The sequence below is a fragment of the Egretta garzetta genome, unplaced genomic scaffold (genome assembly GCF_000687185.1).
Source record: "Egretta garzetta isolate BGI_Z169 unplaced genomic scaffold, ASM68718v1 scaffold91, whole genome shotgun sequence".
In the NCBI taxonomy this organism is placed as follows: domain Eukaryota; kingdom Metazoa; phylum Chordata; class Aves; order Pelecaniformes; family Ardeidae; genus Egretta; species Egretta garzetta.
This window is the reverse complement of record NW_009258661.1, coordinates 703,943-726,169: the sequence shown is the minus strand read 5'-3', so window position 1 is coordinate 726,169 and position 22,227 is coordinate 703,943. Positions and strand designations below refer to the sequence as shown.

Below are 22,227 nucleotides of genomic sequence, written 5' to 3'. Positions count from 1 at the left end.
TCCAGTTGCCAGGCTGGTGTCAAGCTGAAATGGAGCCTGCTCAAAAATAGCACAGCTCTCCAGAGCTTTCAGTGAAAGGCACTTTAGAAAATAAAAGGTGAGTTGTTTGGTGAGGAATTTTAGCACAGCTACTGCTTCTTTGTTACAAATGAGATTGGAAAACCCCAGAGCCATGCAACCATCACCTTCATGGAGCCAATGATCCATATGACCTGAGGAAACCCCAGAAAGGACCACAGAGCCTACCCCACAGCAGCACCCTCCATCCCACCCTTTCAACCAAGGTACAAGAATGGACAGACCCCAGGTAACTTGTGATTTAAGGGAGCCACCCAAGGGGGTAAGAGAAAGCATAGGCGTCCTGAAGGAAAGCAATGTCCCACTCCAGCCCCTACCACCCGAGACTCTATCAGTGCAAAGCTACTTATTTCAGAGCACATGGGATCACAGGGTTTCATATCACTTTGAGCCACCAAATTTCATCCCACACAGACTTAAACTTTTAGGGAAAAAAAGCTTCTCAAACAAGAAAAACCACAAACCCACTGCCTAAACCCAAGGAAAGGGAAAAGCATAGAGTAAATAAAGCTATTACTTCATTACAATTTCAGTAAAGCAAAACAGAGCATCTAAGCTAAGCTATGAAGTCTAAATCTTTTGGTTTGCAGACATTTTCTCAGAAAAAAAATCAAGGGAAAACAAAAGGTTTTAAAAATCTATTGCACTAATTATTCACATACAGAAACACATACAGAGCTTTGAGCTTCATCTGTACTTCTCAGGAACCACAGGCACCATGTTTGAAGCATCATGGGAGGTTTCAGGTCTTATCAATGCATCTATTATTTGGGGCAATCTCTCTCCCCGAGGGTGACTTGGTTTGCCCAGCACAGCACACACAGCAAAACACTGACTTGTTCTCAAGACATGCCACAGCATGATGCTTATTTCATGAATGTTTGTAAAGTGCTTAAAAAAAACCTCAGAAAGGAGATGCTCTGGCAGTACAGATGTGGTTCTCTTCGTAAAATGCAGTTTATTTCAGTGGTCTGTGGTTTAGCTGTTATTCAAAAGCAACCAAGATTGGTAGATAGGGCTTTTAATAGAGCTTCTCCCTCACACTTTCCAGAGCCTGCCTTCCAGGCTCTGCTCCAGGCCTCTGCCTCCCTTCCAGTCTCCCATTTCTGACTGCTCCCCCTCCCTCCTACTCACTCCTCTGCTCTCTCCCTGTTCCCTAGCCCTGCCTTTCTGACACAGCAAGCAGCTCTTATCTGCACCATTACTTTGTGGGCTGCATTACTTACCTCCCCCAAACCCTGACATCTTTTTTTAGCAGCTTTTTCCAGCGCAAGGCTTGTCCTGCTCTCGATACACGCAGTGCTTTGCACAAGGCAGCTCCCTACCTAAGGAATCAGAAGCCATACACATTTCCCAGCCCCATGCTCCCTGAAGTCACATGCCTTCAGGCACTTCCACATATAAAAGCTATTGCTAAGCCACAATCATGTTAGGATAATTCCAAAGCCTCATGGGATCAGGGCTGCAATTCTCTTCTTTAAGCACAGAGTAATTTAAGGCTTTCCACAGTTTAAAGAAGAGTTGAGAAAACAGATCCTACAGGCAGCATTCTGCTGACCTGCATCACTTTCTCTCCCCTCCCTGACTGCTCTCTAGGATGATCAGGATGAACTGATTTCAGAGCACTGTGGTCACTCTGGATGCATAATCCTCACTTTATCGTGATCCCTAGCACGTTCCTACTATTAGTGTAAGCAGGGAAGCCAGGGGCAATCAGGCCAGGACGGAGATGCTACGTTAATCCCCATGGTCCAATCCTGCAGGCATCCATCAGGCAGAGCTCCCACTGTAGCAAACCCTTTTGCCTATTCAAGAATCACAGGATCTGGCCCTTCCACATGCCCTAGAGCCAACACTTAATGAAAACAGACAGAGGACAAGAGAAAATGCACGATAGACACAGAGCACAGTATTGTTTCTGAAAGGAAATGTTTTTTCAGTTTCCCATGAGGCATCAGTAGCTCTTCAAACAGAGCCCAAACCTCAAGTATGCCAGCGATTCAACATTCAAACACGAGCTCATTACCTCAACCCACCGCTTGCAATTTCAGTCACTTTCATTTTTCAAACCCCAAAAGTCAGAGCTCCAGGAATCACTGAATAGCTGACAAGCACAGCTCCTCTGCGAGTGGAACTGCCGCACAGTTACATGGATCAGGAGCTAGGAAATCCTGCGATTCCCCAAACAAGGTTTCTTTTACCAGCAACAGGGATCTGGCACAGCCACTCAGACCTTCACCGACTCCTCCTCTTCCCCCACCAAAGCAGAAGACAGCTCTCCTGTTTTAGCCTCTCCTAGCAGACTTCAAACAGAATTTGTTCTGGTTCCAAAAGGAGCACCAACATCTGAGAGAGGAGGAGGCACAGTTAAGTGCTTTGTTATCCACTACACTACACCTTTGTTTCCTGGGAGATTTGGGTTAGGTTGGCATCAGGTATCACAATCCAGGCTGTTCTGCCTTGCTTCAGGGTTCTCCTTTCAGCAAGGAGCTTTGTGTGTATGCTCAGGTGTGTTGGCTGAACTGCTCCCTCAGAGCATTGCACAAGACTGAGGTACGCAAACTCCAATGATTTCCAGTAACAGCTATGCTGTTTTAATTGGGATGTTGTGTTCTGCTAATTGATTAGTTTAAAAAAAAACCAAAACAGCACAGGTCCAACATGGAAAAAACCCTCCACACTAAGTCAGATCTGCTCATTCAAGTTAGGGAAGGGAAGGTACTGTCTTAGGAAACTATATACCGTTTCCTCCTAGCCCACAAGCTGCCCTGGCAAAATACAATTAAAGCCTTTGAAAGAATACTTACACTTCCTGCAGGTCCGACAGCCCTGCAAAGGCAGAAGGATCAATCTCCGTCAACTTGTTGTAGCTCAGGTTTCTGTTAAAATAAAAAAGACAGTGGGATCAGCATACTGCAGTTACTGTGCTCAGCAAAACACCGTCATCTTAATTATTCTGGATTGCACTGGGGGGCTGGTTTTGGTTTTTTTAAAAAGAGCACTTAAACATGGCAGAGCAGCACTTTTCTGCTGAACACACGAGTGAGTTTAGTGCCATGATCAAAACTTTATCTAGCTCTCCCTAAGCTTTCTCTGCTTTTGCATTAGTGTGGCTTTAATTTGTCTTTATATTACATAATTACATTTATTATTCTTCTATTGGTTATTCACAACCACAAAACTAATCACAGATGAATAGGATATTTCCTGACAAATTCAAGTCTGAACTGAAACAATCAAACCTTCTGCTAAATATTTTATAGCTATATTCACAGAGTGTTTTTATATACCACTACGTGTTACATACAATATATACACAGGTGTGTAAACATAAAATATATTCTACATTTTCTAACAAGATCATACTATTAGTATATCACTAAATATTTTTTTTAATCAGCAATTACAGCTTTCAGCCAGTCACGTAGTAGTACACACTTTGTCCTCAACAACCCCAAACAACACTTTTCCAAGCCAACAGTCCAAATCTAGATCAGATTATAGCACTTCACTGACAGAAGGCAAACAGGTTGTGCCCTACTATCCGAAAACAGCCTGGTTGGAGAGGCAGGGCAGGTTTAGGTTAGACATTAGGAAAAATTTCTTCACCAAAAGGGTTGTCAAGCACTGGAACAGGCTGCCCAGGGAAGGGGTCGAGTCCCCATCCCTCGAGGTATTTAAAAGATGGGCAGACAAGGTGCTTAGGGACATGGTTTAGTGGTGGGATTGCAGGGTTAGGTTAACAGTTGGACTTGATGATCTTAAAGGTCTTTTCCAACCTAAATGATTCTATGAGAGCAGACCTGCCTCACAGGACATCCCTGTTTGGAAATACAGCCAGAGCCCAACGTGCTTCTGGAAGGAACGCACTGCGAGGATTGCTAGGGACAGCAAACAGGCAAAATAATGCAAATAAAGCACCAACTCCAAAGAGCACAAGCAAGAGCTTTGCCATGCTCTGCTGTAGCATCGTACGGTGCAAGAGCAAAGCCTCCCCTCCAAGACACGCACTAGCAGCGCACCACACACGACAGGTCAAACCTACAGCTAGGGACTTACCAGGAGAGCGTAGATCAATTAAGACCAAGTGACTAATGATGCGGAAATTAACAAATGGCCTAATTAACATGATGTATGCAGCGTTGGCATGTTCCTGTGAGTGTGTAATCTAAAGAGGGAGGAGGCAAATTGATGGGTGGTAGCAGAAAAGCAACCACAATAAGTTGTAAGGAAATTGTGAGGGGGACCTAATTTAATTTTACCCTGCTCCACACCCTGCTCTCGGATATTATCCTGGGTAAAACTCAACCCTCCCGTCTCCTCTGCAGGGAGGTTACACCCTCTTACTGCACCTCTGAACATGACCCAAAAGATTCATGGCCTGATTTTAGATAAGCCCTCAAACATTCAGCTGCTTATTCAAACCACCAAGCCAGTCTGACTAGAAAACTGGCCAATATTCCCTGTTTTGTATATTTTGTTTTAAAGCTGGGCCCACAGAACCCAAGCAGGTCTGGAACCCAAGCAGAACCCTAAGTCCCCAAGGCACCTCCTGAACTTCTACCCACACTATGTGACCCAAGAGCTGAGGGACACAAAAAAAAGGCACCTGCCAGAAGAGCATAGATGGGGACCTCCTGGTTTAGTTGTCCATACTGATCTATGCACTTCGTGGCAACACGAAGAGAAATCTAGGCCCACAGCAAGGCTTACTAAACACCAAGACTCAAAAGACTACAAAGCTCACCAACTTTGCATGATTAGCAGGAAGCGATAAACACCTCTTTCGAGCAAAAAGCAATTATTGATCACTTGCCCTCCTACAATGCATTTATGAGAAGTCCTCAATGCTTTCCCCTGCACAAGGGAACCATTCAATACTTCACACACACGCCATTCCCCATCATTTCAGAGCAGCCAGCTCTGAAGACGGCTCCTTGCATCTTGCCCGAAGCGTTCAATTTTTTTACCAATACCTGCTGTGAAAGCCTCCTCTACAAATCAACAGCATAAGCCGGCTCTTAACGTAATCTAGACCTGAAGCTACACAGGAGTGTAAAACCTAACCAAGCATCTAGTTTTAAAATATGCTGTCCTGCAAGCCCCTACTGTCTTTTAAAACACTCAAGAGACCTTTAAATCAATACCAGCCTACAGCAGATATCCATTTCACTATGAACTCAAAGGCATTTATCTAAATAAAAGTCAAACTGCAGTTTAAACTCAGAGTGCGTTTGAAAGCCAAGTCCATATTCATAGCACAATTATGAATTAAAGTGCAATTTGCCCACAGATTACATTACTACTCTTTTTTTAAAAAAAAAAACAAACCACACAGCAAAATCAGGTTGAAGCTTGTCCCTGCCTAATGTACAGGCAAAACGAGAAAATACAACAGGTAATGTCCTATAGGCTCAACACAATAAAGCTGACACAGAAATACTAGTGACAAACTGTGAGGGGGAAACACAACCACGGTCATGACCATGCATGAATCCATCTGTTTTAATATATTTCTATGCCTTCTACTGCTGCAAATCTTTGCATTTAAGGCAGCACATTTATCCTTAAAACACTCCTCTGCAATAGGCTAAGAGGCTATTTTATGAACTGAGCACTGAGAATCACAAACTGATCATCCCTACACTTGTCAAAGGGACCAGATACCTGGCTTAGCCAACGCTCAAGCGCTAAGTGATGCTGATGCGAACTTCAGAAGTTCAAAAGCAAAAAAAGAAAGGTCTTAGTTAATTACAGGATTTCATGGCCATAGTTTTAACATCACCCAAAGCTACTTACTGATTATTGTTGCTGCCATTCGAGAAGTCTGAACAACAAAGGCATTGCACAAGTAGCTGGCTCTACAGATAGCACAACCGTATTTTTACCTATTCCAGCAACAGCCAATGGTTGCTGCAGAAATACAGGCAAACCCCCCCCAGACTTTGTATGCCAAAATCTTCAGTCCTCCCCACGCAATGCACTCCAACTGCCAGCTATCCACACCAAACACACAATACACTGCTCAAAAGTCAGTGGGGAAATGAAAGCTAAAAATACAGGGTCAGTGCAAAATAAACAGGAGACTTGAAATTAAATAGATACACCAAAATAAACAGTTTACTCAATTTCTGGGACTAGCTGTATTTTAACTTACATTAAAATGCTCAGGAATTTCTAGCCTGAAGCATTAGCAATCAAAGGATGTGTTTCCCAGAACTCTGATCCCCTCACTAGACAGTACTTGGCATGCTAGTCACAGCAATGCAAATGGGAGAAAGAATTAACGTGCTCCAATAGATAGATCATTGGGACCGGGAAACCTCCGTCTATTCCTGGCTCTCTTAATCTCCTGCTGGGTGACCGGGTCATGTCACATCACCTCTCCGGAGCTTTTGTTTCCACAGCCACCCTTTGTCTGTCCTGTCTATTTAGACTGTAAATAAAATTGAGGTAGGTATTGTCTCAGTTTGCCCGATGCTGATGAAATGAGGCCTCAATCTTGGTTGGGCTCCAGCAATGCAAATAAAGAAGGGAAATCAAAACTTGAGGTCATGGGTGCATACGATGCTTCTCCACCACAAAGCATGGGTCCCAAACATACAGCAGTGCACAAAGCGCTGCAGGGGCTGTAACATCCCCATCAGCTCAGTCCCTCCAGACCAAGCGGACCAGCAATACAGCCTGGTTGGAGATGCCAAGCTTGGTGGCACAGCTGTCCTGTCACTGAAAATGGTCACGTTTCTGCTCTCCTAGCACAGAACACGTTCCTTCTCAAGGAGCTCCTTGGTCTCGTGTCATGCAGCAGTGCAATGGCTCACACTGAGCCAACGTTTCTGCCATCAGTAGACACGCATTCTAAGATTTCTTCTTCAAAGAAAAGGAGCCCTCAAAACCCAAAGCCAAACCCCTGTCCTTTCTCACATCAGCATTCCCCTAAACCATCCGAGATCTCAGATGGTTGGCACCTCTTCAAAGCACCAGCTTATAAAGCATCATCTATAGTCTTTTATACCAGTCCCAAGAGACCATGTCTTTGGTGTGCAGGCAGCCCGTTTCCTGGCACCTGCATATGGGGTTAGCTGTGCCCAAGGGTGGGCATATCCACGCCAAAAGCAGGCTGCCCAGTGTCCTGCCTGTTCCTCTGCGTGGGCACGCACTTCTGGCAAGTTGCTCACGGTAGGATATTTTGATCCCTCCAAGACAACCGTGGAAAGAAACAAAATTCAACAACCTACATAAACCCTGGACAAGAAGAGCCTGGGCTGTAAGTTCAGGGAAGCATCCTACAAAGGTTCTACAGATAGCATGGAAGACAGAGCAAAGCCACCAACTTGAGTGGCCCCTAACGTTCAGATTGTTGGTTTGTTTTTTTTTTTTTCCTGTTAAATAGAACCTGGTCTGAGGTTCAGATTTTTTGAAAAACTATACTTTGAGTTAACGGCATGAGAAGTGCTCTGCACATTATTCATCCATTGCATACTTCAAGTCTTCCCTGTATTGGCTAATCCAACAACATAGGGTTTTTTCCCCTCCTGTCACCAAGATGTCCACGATCGGGAACTGAAAGCATATTACATCAATATGGGAAAGGACCTGTCTCTGTCTACTCATGCATCCCAGTCTCTAAATAAGAAAGCAGTGTTTGCCTTTAGTTAGCATTGTCAAAATGGCACTGTGGATCACCGAACATTGCAGAGAGTGAAAGGAAAGCCTTGTTAAATGTAACCAGGTACATAGCCTGCCTTGAAACCACCTCCCGAAGTAAAAATGCTGTCACATAAAGAGTCCTGCTTGCCAGCAAGGACGCATCAGTCAGATCTGTGAATCCCAAGATGCCAATCCTGCCTCCTTGGGCAAGGGGCGGTGGGGACCAGGAGTTCACGTAGAAGTTTTGGCTCTGCTTTGGGAACTTGGCCAGTGTGGGGAAAAGCCACCTCTCTTTTGAAAACAGAGGTGCCTGGCTGACTCACCAGACAAAGGAATAGACAGACATGTGGTTCCTGGTCTCTGCTCACCATAATGATGGCTGAATTCTGTTCAGCAAGGTGAAGGCTTCCGACCCTTACATCAAAACCATTTATCTGTCAGTGCAGAAGATTATGTCAAAAGCGTTTCTGCACCTTTCGATGACAGGCACTGGAGAGAAGGAGGATGGCTCAAAGTTCTGCCACTGCCAACTGTGGCTTTCATTAAACACTTTGTCAACCATTGTCATAACACAACTTTTCATTGCTCCTGCACAAAAGGGAGCCGAGGGCCCAGAACAATTGAGCCCTGCAATAGAAATTCCTCTGGCTAATCTGTCGAAAGATAGCTGCCTAGTCTGCAGCTCACTGAATAGGCACCATCCTCTTCCCACATGTTTGTAGATGGCTTTACAGCACTGGAATGGAGGCCCCATGCACACTTGATTGGGTATGAAAAGCATGGCTGCAGCTGAATTAGCTTGGGGATGGGGGCCAGGGGAACAAGAGGGGGAACACGTTGCCCATGCTAGAAGTATACAGCTGTGCAGGGAAGAAAGCACACTTTAATTTCTCTTTTAAACAAGCTTGTTAGCTCCCAGAGAGATAGCAGAGTCCTCATAAGCAGTGACATGCAAGGCTTAACACTGAAGCACAAAGCGATCAAAGACTGTAAGGATGCCAGTGGTTTTATGGACTGCAAGGACAGAAAGAAATAGCTTTAGTCCATTTTTTTTTCTTGTGCACAGAACTGGCCCTGAATCTACTTGCTTGAGGGAAGAGTGGCCAAACAACTTCTGCAGCTGGCACCAGCTACCTACAGCTGCGCTGCGCAGCAACACCTTCCCTTAAATGGGATTTTTTTCAGTTCCCCCTAAAACGAACGGCCACTAAATGGAGCTGCCTAAGCCACTACGGTGATGAGAGTCAGAAGGAGCTTCCACATACTAGACATGCAATCCTTAATTACCTTCTGGAGGATTTCTTGCAGCTTCTTTTCAAGTGGCTGATGCACTGCCAGAAGCGGAAGCCTGGACTTAGCAAATCATTCGCCCAACCCACCACCACCATTCCTGGGTTCCCTTTGAACCCTCCTGATAAACTGATAGAAAACCACAGATTCTTACGCCCCTCAGCTCCATCATCACTCTCACCTCTATTTGACTGCTCCCAAACTCAGCCTAACAGGCCTGCGGTGAGGAAGGACACAGAACACTAACACATCTTTGCCAAAGGATACAGAGGGGCCGTGCGCCCCCTCCACTTCTTGCGTTTCACCCAGCCTCAGGCATGAGCTCCCACGCTGCTGAGCAATACTCCGGTGGTCGAACCGACCGGGCTGCGCAGCCTCTGGGATGCTCACATTTCTAGGATGCCCCTGGCTGCATTAAGCAGCCCTCATGATTTCTTTTGCCACGTACCCCAGGGAGCTCTGCCTGCCTGTGCAAGGTACCCAGTGTACAAGAGAGGGGACACTGCTGGGGCACAGAAACCTCCCACACCGAGCATCGGTAAGAGTTACCTCCTAAAAGGGGGCAAGAGCAACAAAACACAGGGCACCAGAGAGGTGAATGTCCCAGGTTGCTGCTCTAAGTGCTTTGGAGAGTAGAAGGGGACTCTGGAGGACACAAAAGACAAGAGCACCCACATGGGTGAAGCTGTGCCCCATCACTGAGAGGTCCTGTTAGCAGCTAAGCGAATGTGCTCACTCAGGCTTTACTTATGCCCTAGCTCAAATTAGCAGCAGCAGCATCATATTAGCTTGGGTTAATAGCCTGCTCATATAAGGGGCTTTATGTGCAGTAGGGAGTCAACTTAAGGGCAACCCTCAAGCCATAATATGAGCTAATTTGACAGTGAAGACAAACTTTGAGAGGTCAGCCAGACACCAAGAAAACTGCACCATGAATCACACTCAGTCACGACCAACAATGCTGTCTAAAGGAAATTCCTGTAGCATGATCACCAAAGAATCAATACCATGCGGATTCCAGCAGATGCATGCAGTCATTAATGCAAAGAATACTAATTAAAACCACATCACCAAGAAGCATTATGCCGGACTACAATTTAATTTAGCACGCAGTAGATACAGTTCAAGGAATTAGGGAATTATCTTCGTATCTTCAAGTAACTTTCAGGGATGCATTTTCAGCCCTGGCCCTTCCTCCTGCCCTGCCACTCCACGTGCACGCCTGGCAGGTAAGGACGCCCAGGTGTACAAGCCTGGTAAGCCATTGCCAGAGCTGGTCTGCTCACGTGTGGCTGCAAACACAAGTATCCCTATCGCTGTCGGCTCCCGGGCTCCAGCAGGCAGCACAGGAGGGCAACCACGCTGCCGGTGGCTGCAGAAGGGCAGAGTCATCCCTTGCAGGAGCACGGGGTAACACCATGCTGCTGCTGGGGCTTTTACATCACCTACAACAAGGAGGAGCTCTTAGGGGCTTATTTGTCTCTTTGAAAAGGGCAGCGTCAGGTTATTTTAGACCCTGTTTGGTTTACACAAGTGTGTTTTGACAAAACCTAGGCTCCCATTTCCTCCTATTTTAATAACCTTAGCAAAACTGAAATGGAGCTCTTTTCTGCTTTTTTTTTTTTATTATTTTGCTTGGAAGACCATCTCCTCCAAACACCCCAAATGTTTTATTTTTTTTTCTTGAGAAAGATTAGCTTCAGCTTAATCTATGTAATCACACACATATGCAAGTACACCACAATGTATGTGCAAATCACTTGTGTAACCCAGGTGCCGGACCTCTTACTACACCTCTGCAGCATCAGCAGAGACATGAGGATACTCATTTCACCAGGGCCTGATCCTGGTCCACTGAACATGAGTTTTCTCAGTATTTCAACTGCTCCATGATCCCAAAAAAAGTAAAGCGAGGTTTCAAGAAGTGATTTGAAAGTCATCCAGCGGCCTCAGTGGCAATGAGGACTGTGAGCCCTTGTCACTGCAGAATGTCCCACCAGCCCTTCTGGCTGGGGACCCGGGGACCCACACCACAGGCTCTCCCTTTGCCGGGGACCCACACCACAGGCTCTCCCTGTGGCCAGCAGAGACCCAAACCAACAGAAGATGGCAGGACAAAGCAAGCATGAATAACAAGGTACTCATCAACACTTTCTCGGCCTCTGTAAAAAATACTGGCAGCAGCCACATAGCTCACAGTTACTGAAGCCACAAACTCTCCCGTTAGGATTGTATGTTCCTCTGCTCCTAGTAAAGACAGCCCAGTCAAAGGCAGTATTGTCTGCAGGGAACAGGGGATGCTGCAAGGGTTAGAGCAGGCGGTATTTAATTGCAGTAATTTTTCCACTTTATTTGCTGCTTCTATTAAGCTGCACTGCCTGAAGGAGACCGATCCTCTCCAAAACACACCCAGCCATCAGCTGCAAGGATTGCCTCAGAGCAAAAACACATTTCAAAGGGGGCACGGACATCTAAATAAAAACTGTATTTAACATAAAGCAATCCTGGTTTGCCACCTGTGACAGGTAAGAAGTTGGAAGGAAAAACAGGATATGGAAGTGGTTTTTTTTTTAACCCACAAATAGAACTCCACCCTTCATCTGTCCAAGCACCTGTAGGGTTTGTTCTGGGTTTATTGTTTTAACTGAAGTGCTCTCTACTGCCATGAGAAAGACATAGCCTAAAACCAAAACCCTGCAAGTTGTTTGCTCCACTGTGGAAGAGCAAACTCACCTTTTTTCTAATTTGATGGCAAATTTCTTTCTCAGCAATTTTGCCTCCACAAGGCAAAGCACACTGCCTTAACTCACTGAGGCAAGGGCTGGAGGCCCCCCCAGCTCATAAACAAAATACTCATGAAACAAATTGCTCCTGCTTCCATCACCACTGTGTTTCTTCGGTAAATCAATAAAGGCCATGACTTCTTTACTAACATTTTCAATTAAGGTTCCCCACTGTGTATTCAACATACTAAACCAATTTATTGAGGATTAACAACTATATAATTTACTATATATGTCTACCTTAGAACAACTGCTAAGCCTCCATTAACTGATAACAAGAGCTACATGGATAAATCAGCATTAAGTGCTATTTACAGTTTCAAAAATTGCTACTTCTGCAAAGCAAATATTTTCATCTGAAAGTTGTGCAATTTTTCACAAGTACTCACAGCAGATAAACCACGTTAAACCTTTGGCTTTTTCGGATGCTTGGAAAGACCCACAGCAATACGTTCAACTGCCGGCAACCTAACCCTCCCACCACATGACTTTGCAAAATCCAGCTGTGGGTTACAGGTCGAGTACAGATGGAAAAGAGATAATTCAGAAACTCCCCAAACACAATTCAGAAGTTTCCATGGTTTAAGAAAACATCCAAGGCCTACAATCATTCAATAATATCCAATAACCCGTTATTTTAAGTTACGTTTTCTCCTAAAACATTTAATGTGCTCTGCTTGCTTTGGGGATGCAAGTGGTTTCAATCATGTCTGCAAGCGTTTCTGGTAAGCTCAGAGTGCCGAACTAGCCGACAAGGCATTTTTCCACCACTCCACCACCACCACTTATCAGAAATATTAATTCAGTAAATACATCGCCAGGCACAGCTCTCAAGTGCCACTAACCAGCAGCACCGTGGCCGCATATGCTGCACGCCAGGAAGGGAGAGCACCAAACTCCCGATGCTGAGGTTTCGGCACGCGTCCAGCATTGCCCCTTTGCAGAGCCGGTGGCCAGCAGGGCTTGGCCATGCCCGGTCCAGTGGCAGCGTGGGGCACAGCACCACCCAGCTGTGCCGGAGCAGGACCTGGTCAATCATTAATGGTGGGGAGAGCACAGGCAACCTGCTCCCATGGTGTTTGCTCAGCGCTTTGCGCTCTCGCAGTTTTTATTAATAGTTAATCAGGAGGCACTGATCTTCCCCCCCCCAAAAAACACGCTCCCTTGGAAGTGGCACAAAGGAATATTTGTACGCTGGTTAAAACTAGTCAGCCAAAATAGTCGCGGGGGGGAAGTCTTAGGAAAACAGCACACAGATACGTCCTGCAGCTCGGGCACGGGGGCTCACCAGCTTGCTTCTGCCTCTCCTGCACTCAAGGCTGCTTTTTAACACCCCAGAGAGGGGCTGCGTCACCTCCCGCCCTCATACAGCAGAGCGGTGCAAAAGCAAAGAGGCGTTTCCCAGAAAGAACCCCTGTTCTCCATCAGCCCAGACTGGCCATGCCACACTGCTGCTTCACCAGTGGCTGTTCCTCATCCGCCACCCAGTGCATCTGCTGTGCCACCAGCTAATAAACATACCTGCAGGCATTTTTGACTCTAAGCTCTGTCTCGTTAGATCTGCTACAAAATTGAACAAGCTAACTGACCAGAGCCCAAGCAGCCATCTCAGCCGTACCTGCCAGGACCACGGCAGAGGTTATCCCTCCCGGCTCTGCTCCCCTCTTCCCACCTGGTGGCAATAACCCCAGTCTCACAACACACCCAGACAACTCTGCAGCTTGCTACAGTGGAAATAAATCCCTTTCTGACCCCAGCAGCAGTCCGAGGGGGATTACAACACTGGACTCTTTGCTATGCCCACCATAAACTTACTCAGCTTAAAAATCCACCCAAGCAAGGACATCCCCTGCTCTTTTCAAAGCCACGGGCTGAAATTGAGAGGTTGACCAAATCCAAAGATCTTGCACATGGAAAGGAATGATTTCTGTAACCTCAAAGCACCAGCTAAAGGATCAGTTACCTATGGGGCAGCCACCGGCTGGCAGCACTGCACACTGCAGGGCCAGCTCTAATCCCCTGGAGGTGCGAAAAAACACGTGGCAGACAGCTCTCCATGAAGATAGTTCTTTGTAATAGAAGAACAGCATTTTAAGGGCAAAACATGCACATTTTAAGCTAAAAAAGCTTAAGCTGGCCATCCTGGCTGAAGGTGTGTGGTTTACACAGGCATTTACCCTCTCCCCTTTTGAGTAATCAATGTCCAATGATAATGCACTTTCATTCCAAGCAATTCTGTATTGCCAATAAAGCACCGAGCAATTTAATGGATTTCTAACCCCAAATTGGAAACTGTACTGCATCCAACTGACTCACTTTGTTCAGTCTTAGAGGAAGCCCTGGATCAAAATGCTAGAAATGAAACCACATGCACTGATAACATTACAGAAATAGATACACCAAGAAGCAAATGTTCTGTCCCTTTTATTTTATCTGACCTCCAACCCGTTTTAATTGACCTTCAAGAGGGAAATGCTGCATTTAAAAGAAGCCATTTCCACCTAGATCGAGAGAAATAAAAGCCAAGCTATATATAATGCATTCGCTGCAAAACAAGGCAAATAAATCTACCATGAGACTATCTTTCACTCGACAATGAAAAGCCAGAAGAGACTTTCAAGTTAATTTACTCAATATTTTAGGTCCTAAGCAGAAGCTATTTTCCTCCATAAATTTCTTTCTCTGCACATGGCCAGAAAACAGCAGAGATGGCTTCCTCTACCCTCAGCTTATCACAAACTACAGCACTTGGTGGCAGGCAGCTGTGTTACCGCCTTTGGCTAGCAAGAGGGTGAAGCAGCAGGTCATGGAGGCAATGGTGTGATGCAGGAGCTCCCCAATGGTGGTCCACAGCACAGCTCCTGCCAGCAGAAAGCCAGCAGTCACTGTTTGACATGAGACACTCCCCTTACATTGATTCTATGTGTAAGCACCCACTGTAATTACAATAAATATGACCAAGAATATGACATTCCTCCAGATGCTCTTTATTTTACAAAGTGCTATAGAAAGCTATATTCCCACCTCGATGTTAAGAGCAGGGCCATCAATCAGAACAAGCATTCACACTTTGTTGGCATAACTCCTCTATTGGGTGGTTAGAGCAGGACACCTGCAAGGATTTCAAAGCAAATGAAGCTGGTGCTCAAGTCTCTGCCCAAAGGAGGCCACAAAGAAGTCAAGGGGAGGGTTAAATCTATTGCTGTTTTCCATTACATACCAGTCTTCACATTCCTTATATACAGCAGAATGCCAAAAATAAGCATATATTCCTGCTTAAATAACTTGCACATGTACATGACTTTCACTATGTGAATTTACAGACACATATGCACCTACAAACACATAAACATGTACACATCTATACATGCATGAGGCAATACATCTATAGTGGTGTACGCAGGTAGTATACCTGCACCAGGAGAGTTTGGGAGAGCTGTACAGCTTATGACTGAGTTGTGAAGAGCACTAGTAAAAATCTTTATTACACTCTGCCCCAGCATATAATGCCACATCTTCTACAGAAGCACTATTTTAAAAATGTTTGAGAGCTTTACAGTTTTTTTATTGGTGCTATTTTTCAACTCCTTCCACTTACAAAGCCAGATTTCTTTATTAGTGCAACTCAAACTGCAGAAAGACTCAGAAAGAAGAAAAGTTATAGGCAATAAAGTTTTAGAAAGTTCTTCAAATGAGCTCACTCTTCTTAAGTCCAGTATCTCAGGACTTCCCAGGATTAAAAGACAGCCCCTATTTCCAGTGGGTGCAGCTTTTTACTCTTCAGGTCTGTGAACGTTTCAGGATGCCAGAGCCCCATTTGCCCAGGGCAGAGCAAAGGTGAAGCAGCCAGATGAGCCCACACTCGCTCCTGCTCTCAGCACTTGAGCTAAGCTCAAACCCTGCATTAGCATCAGCCAGGCACCGAAGCTGAGCACATGTTTCACCTTCAGATCAAGAAGGTATTTTTTCACCTACTTCAAAGGGCTGTGATGTACTTCGCTGGATGGATGCCTTGATTTATTATTCAATGAGCTCCCTCAGATTTGTGCAATTTCTCAGCTAAAAGCATCGCAGCTAATTCAAAGGGAGGGCAGATGTTATTAAGGTTGAATCAAGGAACAAACTTTCTCTTCTATAGATTTTTATCCTTTCCACGTTGTAGAGGGTTAGAGGCATGGCAAGGGGAACATTTCCTTATTCTTTTGTTACAGGAAGCAATTAAGGACCCAATCTGTTGCAGAACTGCTGGATTCAGAAGGTATTTGGATATATTTGGATAAGCTCATTTCTTCTTCTTTTAACTATTATTACTGGAATTACACTGCTCCATTTGGCATTTGAAATCAGATTTTTTTTGCTATAGCTGTCTTAGTTTCTGTCCACCAGAAGGTGCGTATATGCCAGTGGAGGCTCCAGTCTGGGCTTCAAGCACAGGGAACCCTTTCATCTGAATGAAGGCTGCATCCAACTTCTGCAGAAAGACTAAAAGGCAGCCAGATCCTTCCCTCTTGCTTCAAACCCATCCCACTCAGGTATAGCCCAAAGTAGATGCCATCTGAAAAGTGCCTGATGGACTCAAAAATTAAGAAAAGTTCCATAGCAAAGCTCCATGTGGGTGGCCGCCTGGCTGCATTGAAAATAGAAAAGCTAACACTACAATTAGGCCAAGAACAAAAATACCCTTCCGCTTTGCCTGCTTCACGATTGGTCCTTGCAAGCCAGGCCACCATGCCAAGGAGCTCACCATTCACTACTTGCACAGCACCTCTCACGGGGCAAAAGGCACATTGGCTTTGCACCAATGCCTCACGCTCCAAAAAGCAACTACTTGAAAAGCATTAATGCAGAAGGTGTTCCCAAGGTTTGCTATTGCATGGGGAGGGCCACAGGTGTGTTCACCTCTTGGAGAATTCAAACCATGTCCTTTTGAGAGTAGATAAATTAATCTCTATGAAGATATTTAGGAGAAGAAATGTTACTGTTCCATGGTAATCAAAAAGAATTCTTAAGGCTCATGGAAAGCATTGCTGCTTTAAGCATAGACAGCAACAGGAAAAAGTGCAGCACTTCACACGCAGAAGAGGAAAAAATCCCAAGATGAGCCATGATGGAGAACCCAAGGCACCCCCTTGGCGGGGGGGGGGGCATGGGAGACATGAAAGAGGACAAATCTGAGGCAACTGGATAGTAAAAGCACATCATATGGCTGAAAGACCACAGAAAAGAAACACCCATGCAGCTCACTACCACATTTGTGAAGCCACCAAGGGGAGATACTGCTGCTCCTCCGGGCAGGTCACAACCTGGCTGTTGGCCGCAGTTTTCTCAGTCCTTCCTAAAAGCAGGCACTGCCAGAGCAGACCCTGGGCTAGACAGGCCACCTGACTCGCAGCGGCATGGGAGCACACACTAATAGGTTCTGTATTCCAAGCCTGGCTCTACTACAGCAACGCCACATTAAAAAACAGATTTTCCTCAATTTGTCACAGCAAGCGAGGTATGAAATAAAAAAACAACTTTCCAAATCTTCCAAACACACAGGCTCCCCCCCCAAGCCTTTTGCAAACCAATGAAAATTGTGTAAAAATAAATTGTAGTGCATTTTATAGGGGAAAATAACTCCACTGCAACTGGAAACACATAATCTAGCTTTTCTCTAACAAAACCTACAGGAAATGGCTCTGCAAAAGTTAACTGAGTGATGCTGAACTTTCTCCAGAGTGCTGTATAGGAAATAACACTGCAGAAATGACTGCCCAATTTAACCTTTTGTCCAGACTATGCTACAAAGCCCTACTACAGAGGTATCTGGCTGATGTTAACAATCCTCTGGTGTATTCTCTAGAACTGCAGCAGAGAGAGCAGGTTCTCTCACACATGCTCAGCAAAACACCCTTGCTGCGGCGCAAAGCCCAGGCAGCCAATGTATAGGAAATAACACTGCAGAAATGACTGCCCAATTTAACCTTTTGTCCAGACTATGCTACAAAGCCCTACTACAGAGGTATCTGGCTGATGTTAACAATCCTCTGGTGTATTCTCTAGAACTGCAGCAGAGAGAGCAGGTTCTCTCACACATGCTCAGCAAAACACCCTTGTTGCGGCGCAAAGCCCAGGCAGCCAACTGCTGATGGAAAACAGAATTTTACAGTTTTCCCTTTCTGTGGCTGGCAGTTGGGTTTTGTTTTTCAAAGATGTGAAGAAGTAACAGTTGTTCAGCAGCGCAAAGAACAGAGCAGATCCATGCATCCAGACCCGTGCCAGACTGGTAGTGCAGACAGACCAAGGTGTCCCATCTCTCTCTGCTGTGTCAGGCCATCCATCTGCTTGTTAGAGACCTCATCATGCAATGTCACAGTATTTCTGGGCAAAACCTCCTTTAGCATCATCTTTCTCAGCTCCACCACCATTGCTGAGCTTCTCCCCCTTTACTCATCACCTCCACCACCCCAGGAGGGCCTGCTTCACGCAACAGTGAGCACCAGTGAAGGATCTTTTACTCCCAAGGCACTTCAGGAACAGCATGTCAGCCAAAAAAAAATCTGGTGTCAATATTTGCCTAGAGCCCTGCAATCACAATTGCACAAACCAAGCCAGGCTGCCCTCCATCCTTTCTCCCCTACCATCCACATGCTCCGGTGTGGAGAAGGTGTTGCTGCAAAGACCTGAAACAAGCCTGGTTTTCAGCCTTCATTTCTTTTAGTCAAAAAGGAGAAGCTACAGCTTACATATGTACTCCATCTACTGAATCCCCAACATCTCATTCAGCCTTCACTTTCCATGAAATACACTGTATGGGAAAGAAAAAGGCAAGGAAGAGAAAGCAAGGCTTTTCCACAAAGCTTGTGTTCCTACGTAATTGCTTTAACCAGGACAAAGTTTCTCAAGAGCTATGGCACATGTTTACTGCTTGATCACGTTAGCCAGCAGGAAACCATTTTATGGGTTGGGTTTTTTTTCCCCAGCAAATTTGACACAGCCAAAGTTGCCCCAAGACACAAACACACACATAGGGGCAAGAACCAAAAAATAATCTGTCTAGAGCAAGGGCATAACCCTCTGTTCAGGAGGCTCACAATAAAATACACCCCCCCCCCCCCCCCACCGTTTTTTTATACCAAACTGGCCACTGGGAGGAAAGCCAATACACAGCAACCCTGCAATCAGGCTTCGGGAAGTAGCTCTAGTAGCTTTTTTCCCCCTGTAGCCCCACGCTTACGTCAAGTCACATGAATACACTTACATAAACTGTACCTTTTCCATGAACACCTTCTCTGGGATGAAGGTTCTCATTTTACTCCACATAAAAACACTCTCCACAGGTTTATAAGTTTTAATTGCTATGCGAACACATTAAAAGTGCCCAAATAAGTCTATTTAATGGTTACACATTAACTATCACACACCTCCAGGCTTGTGTTATCCACCTATTTGCTAGATCAATAAACTGCTTGTAAGCAAACTTTTTTAAAAAGTTGCTGCTGCTGAAAATGTTCCATTCCTGTTTACTAATCACTTTATGAAATTAATTGGAAACTCCTACCTATGTCTGAAGTTTTCTGCTTAGCTCTGCTAGGGAAAAAGCAAGCTCGTTTTCAGCACAAAGAATCAAAGCCATCTCTCTCCCCTGTGCTTAGAATTGGATGCTGGCCCACAAGGTAATGCACGAGCAGTGCAACTCTGGGCTGGGAAGGACTTGGGTGAATAAAAATGTGTGCCTGTAGAGACAGAGCTCCTCTAAACCCAAGGAGAAAAAGGTCCTTAGGAAACACTGTAAGCCTGGACAGCCAGGAGCAGGGAAGCCATTTGCACAAGAATAACAAACAGGATGCATTAGCAAGAGGTTTTAGGAAAGCATACACCCAAAATACTTACTGGCAAGTTAAGGGCATTGCCCTCAGTGAATCCACTCTCCTGCCATTCACCTGCCCCTGCCCTACACTCATCCCCTGGGGCTCCAACAGGCAAATTTGGCCAACAGAGCAGCAGGTAAGGATGCAGCTGCTTGTAGCCTATGTGTGCAACAGCAATGGATGGGATAGCATCAAATAAAATCTACCAGAAGTCACCCTTGCCTGTTAAACAGCAGATTAATGAGCCACTTCAGAAAAGCTGTGTCAGGCTGCCCACAAAAGCAAGCCCTCCACACCTCCCTGGAGGAGGGCAGCAAGCATTTCACTTACTGTCCTGCACCTAAAGGGGCATCAGCAACCTGGTACAGCCCAACTGCTTTCTCGTTATGGCAAGAGCATGCTAAACGCCTACCAAATCTTACCATGGGCATTTGCAGATGCCCTGATGTGCCATCAGCCCACCTGACAGACACATGCAGTCAGCAGCAGGGGCACAAGGCTGACTGCTGCACCCCCCGCCTCCTCCGGGACAGGGGAGAGGGCAAGCAAGACTGAGCCAAGAAGTCTGAGTGTGATTAAGTGTTGATCAAATCCAACTATTTCATAAAGTTTCTGGTATGTCCAACCAGCTTCAACAGACTCTGTGCTTTGCTGTGAAATCCCTGTGATATTTCTGCAATATCTGTGATAAGTCTGCAAATGGCTCTTTTGTCACCTTCCCCCCCCCGCTCCTCAATAAGGAAAATGCACAGCCTGAAACTCCAAGATGCACACTGACATCCCCACGTGCTTCTCCAAGCACCCACTGAGTGCTCTCAGAGCCCCACACCTCCCGACTTGCATCCTTCCAGGGATGGATAACACCACTGCTTTCTCCCTAACCAGCTCCCCTTTCCCCACAGCAAGGAAATAGCCTTCTCCCACACCGCCCTCCAGGGCTGCTCACTTCCAGCCCACCTGCAGACCCACTTCCACAGGGGGCAGACAGACAGCAGGCACTTCGCACCTCCCCACCATAAACCTGCCCAGAGCAATTACCCAGCCCTGCTCCAGCTGGGAACACATTGCTGCCTAATTTATAGCAGCAGAGCCACAAGGGCAGGAGGCAGCTGGCCCCAGGGCCAGGTTATGTGTGGGGAGAAGCCAAAGCCCCACAACAGCAGAGGAAACACAAACACAGGGGGGCTCACACTGCCCACTCCCCCTGCCTGCCCCCATTAAAAAAAAATTAATCCTGATCATAAAAGTTGGAGCATAGCCTGTATTTCAGGCTAAATAATAAGGGGAGGCCTTTATAAATAAGGAATCACTTACTATTTGGAGGGGGGGGGGGATTATAAAGGTTATTTAAATTAAAAACAAACTGCACAAACAAATAAACCCCATCACCCTCCCCCCCCGGCCACTGCCTGTTCCGCACATGTTATCTGCGAGCCATGGGCAAAGCACTTCCCCGCTCCACACCGTTTCACAATCTGGTCGCTCTGAACCTTACACTACGTCAGGAATTAAGCAAACATTTCCTCCTTCTTTGGGGTTCCCCCCTGGGTCCAGAGCTCAGCTCCAAAGTCCAGCCAGGCAGCAGGCATGGGGTTGAGGTGTAACTGCCAGCTTTGGGAGCTCGGCACAGTCCCCACCAGCTCCAACAGCCCCCCAGAAGTGACCGGGGGGGGGGGCTGGCAGTGGTGACAGGGCACACCAACCCTGTCACACCAGGAGAGGCAAGAAGAAAGCTGAGGAACAGGGGTCCACACTCCAGCCTTCCATGAAAAGCATCCCAGAAAACAGGAGGGGCTCCGTGAAACCCTGAGCATTTCTCCCACTGCTCCACTACGGGAGGATAAATGCATCAAAGCCACCACATCTCTCCATTTATCACACAAAAACAAGGAGGGGGACACACACAGCTTGTTTATAGCCTTGCTCCTAAGGAAGACAAAGCCACAAACACACATCCTCATCCCAAATAGTTTAAAACAGAGATGAGACCAGAGGGGTGGGAAGGGCAAGCAAGCTCCTGTCAGGCTGTGGAGCCAGGGGCAAGCAGGGGAGGGAGAGGAGCCACAGCTGACACAGCCTTCATCCCTGGCTTGGGATCACCTGGGCCCATTGCTACCATACACAGGCAGCCCTGGACGCTCCCAAAATACACCAGGGACAGCCAGGAGGGTAATACAAAAACATGAAGCAGAGATAACAGGAAAACTCTACAGAAGTCAATTAAAATGGTAGTCAGCCCTGGAGACAGAAATCCTCATGAAACCAGACTTCATCTGCCCCTTTCCACACACATTACTGGCGATTACTGCAACAGCAAAGCCTGATGAAAAGTCTTCTCTTAATCTGTCCATATTTCCAAACAGGTTTATGTTACAAATTTGGGGGTTATCCGCCTTGGAAAACACTACAAGGGCCATAGCGGGGAACCAGCAAAGTGAGAGCATGAGATAAACCCAGGGGCCGAATGTCAGAGAACCAAGTCAGGTTGGGTGAATTTTTGTGTGGTTGCTGCTATTTAATGGCAATGCCTCGTTAACATTTGGGATAAAGGAAGCTTTTGTTAACGACCTGCT

At 46.1% G+C, this 22,227-nt stretch overlaps 1 protein-coding gene across 1 annotated transcript in view; it reads right to left on the bottom strand.

Annotated features, from left to right (window-relative positions):
* Positions 1–22,227, bottom strand: part of LRIG1 (leucine rich repeats and immunoglobulin like domains 1) — a 94,811-nt gene that overhangs the window by 55,376 nt on the left and 17,208 nt on the right. Inside the window, exon 2 of the mRNA XM_009648323.2 lies at positions 2,886–2,957. Coding sequence (XP_009646618.1) covers positions 2,886–2,957 — 72 coding nt within the window. The remainder of the gene's footprint in view (positions 1–2,885; positions 2,958–22,227) is intronic.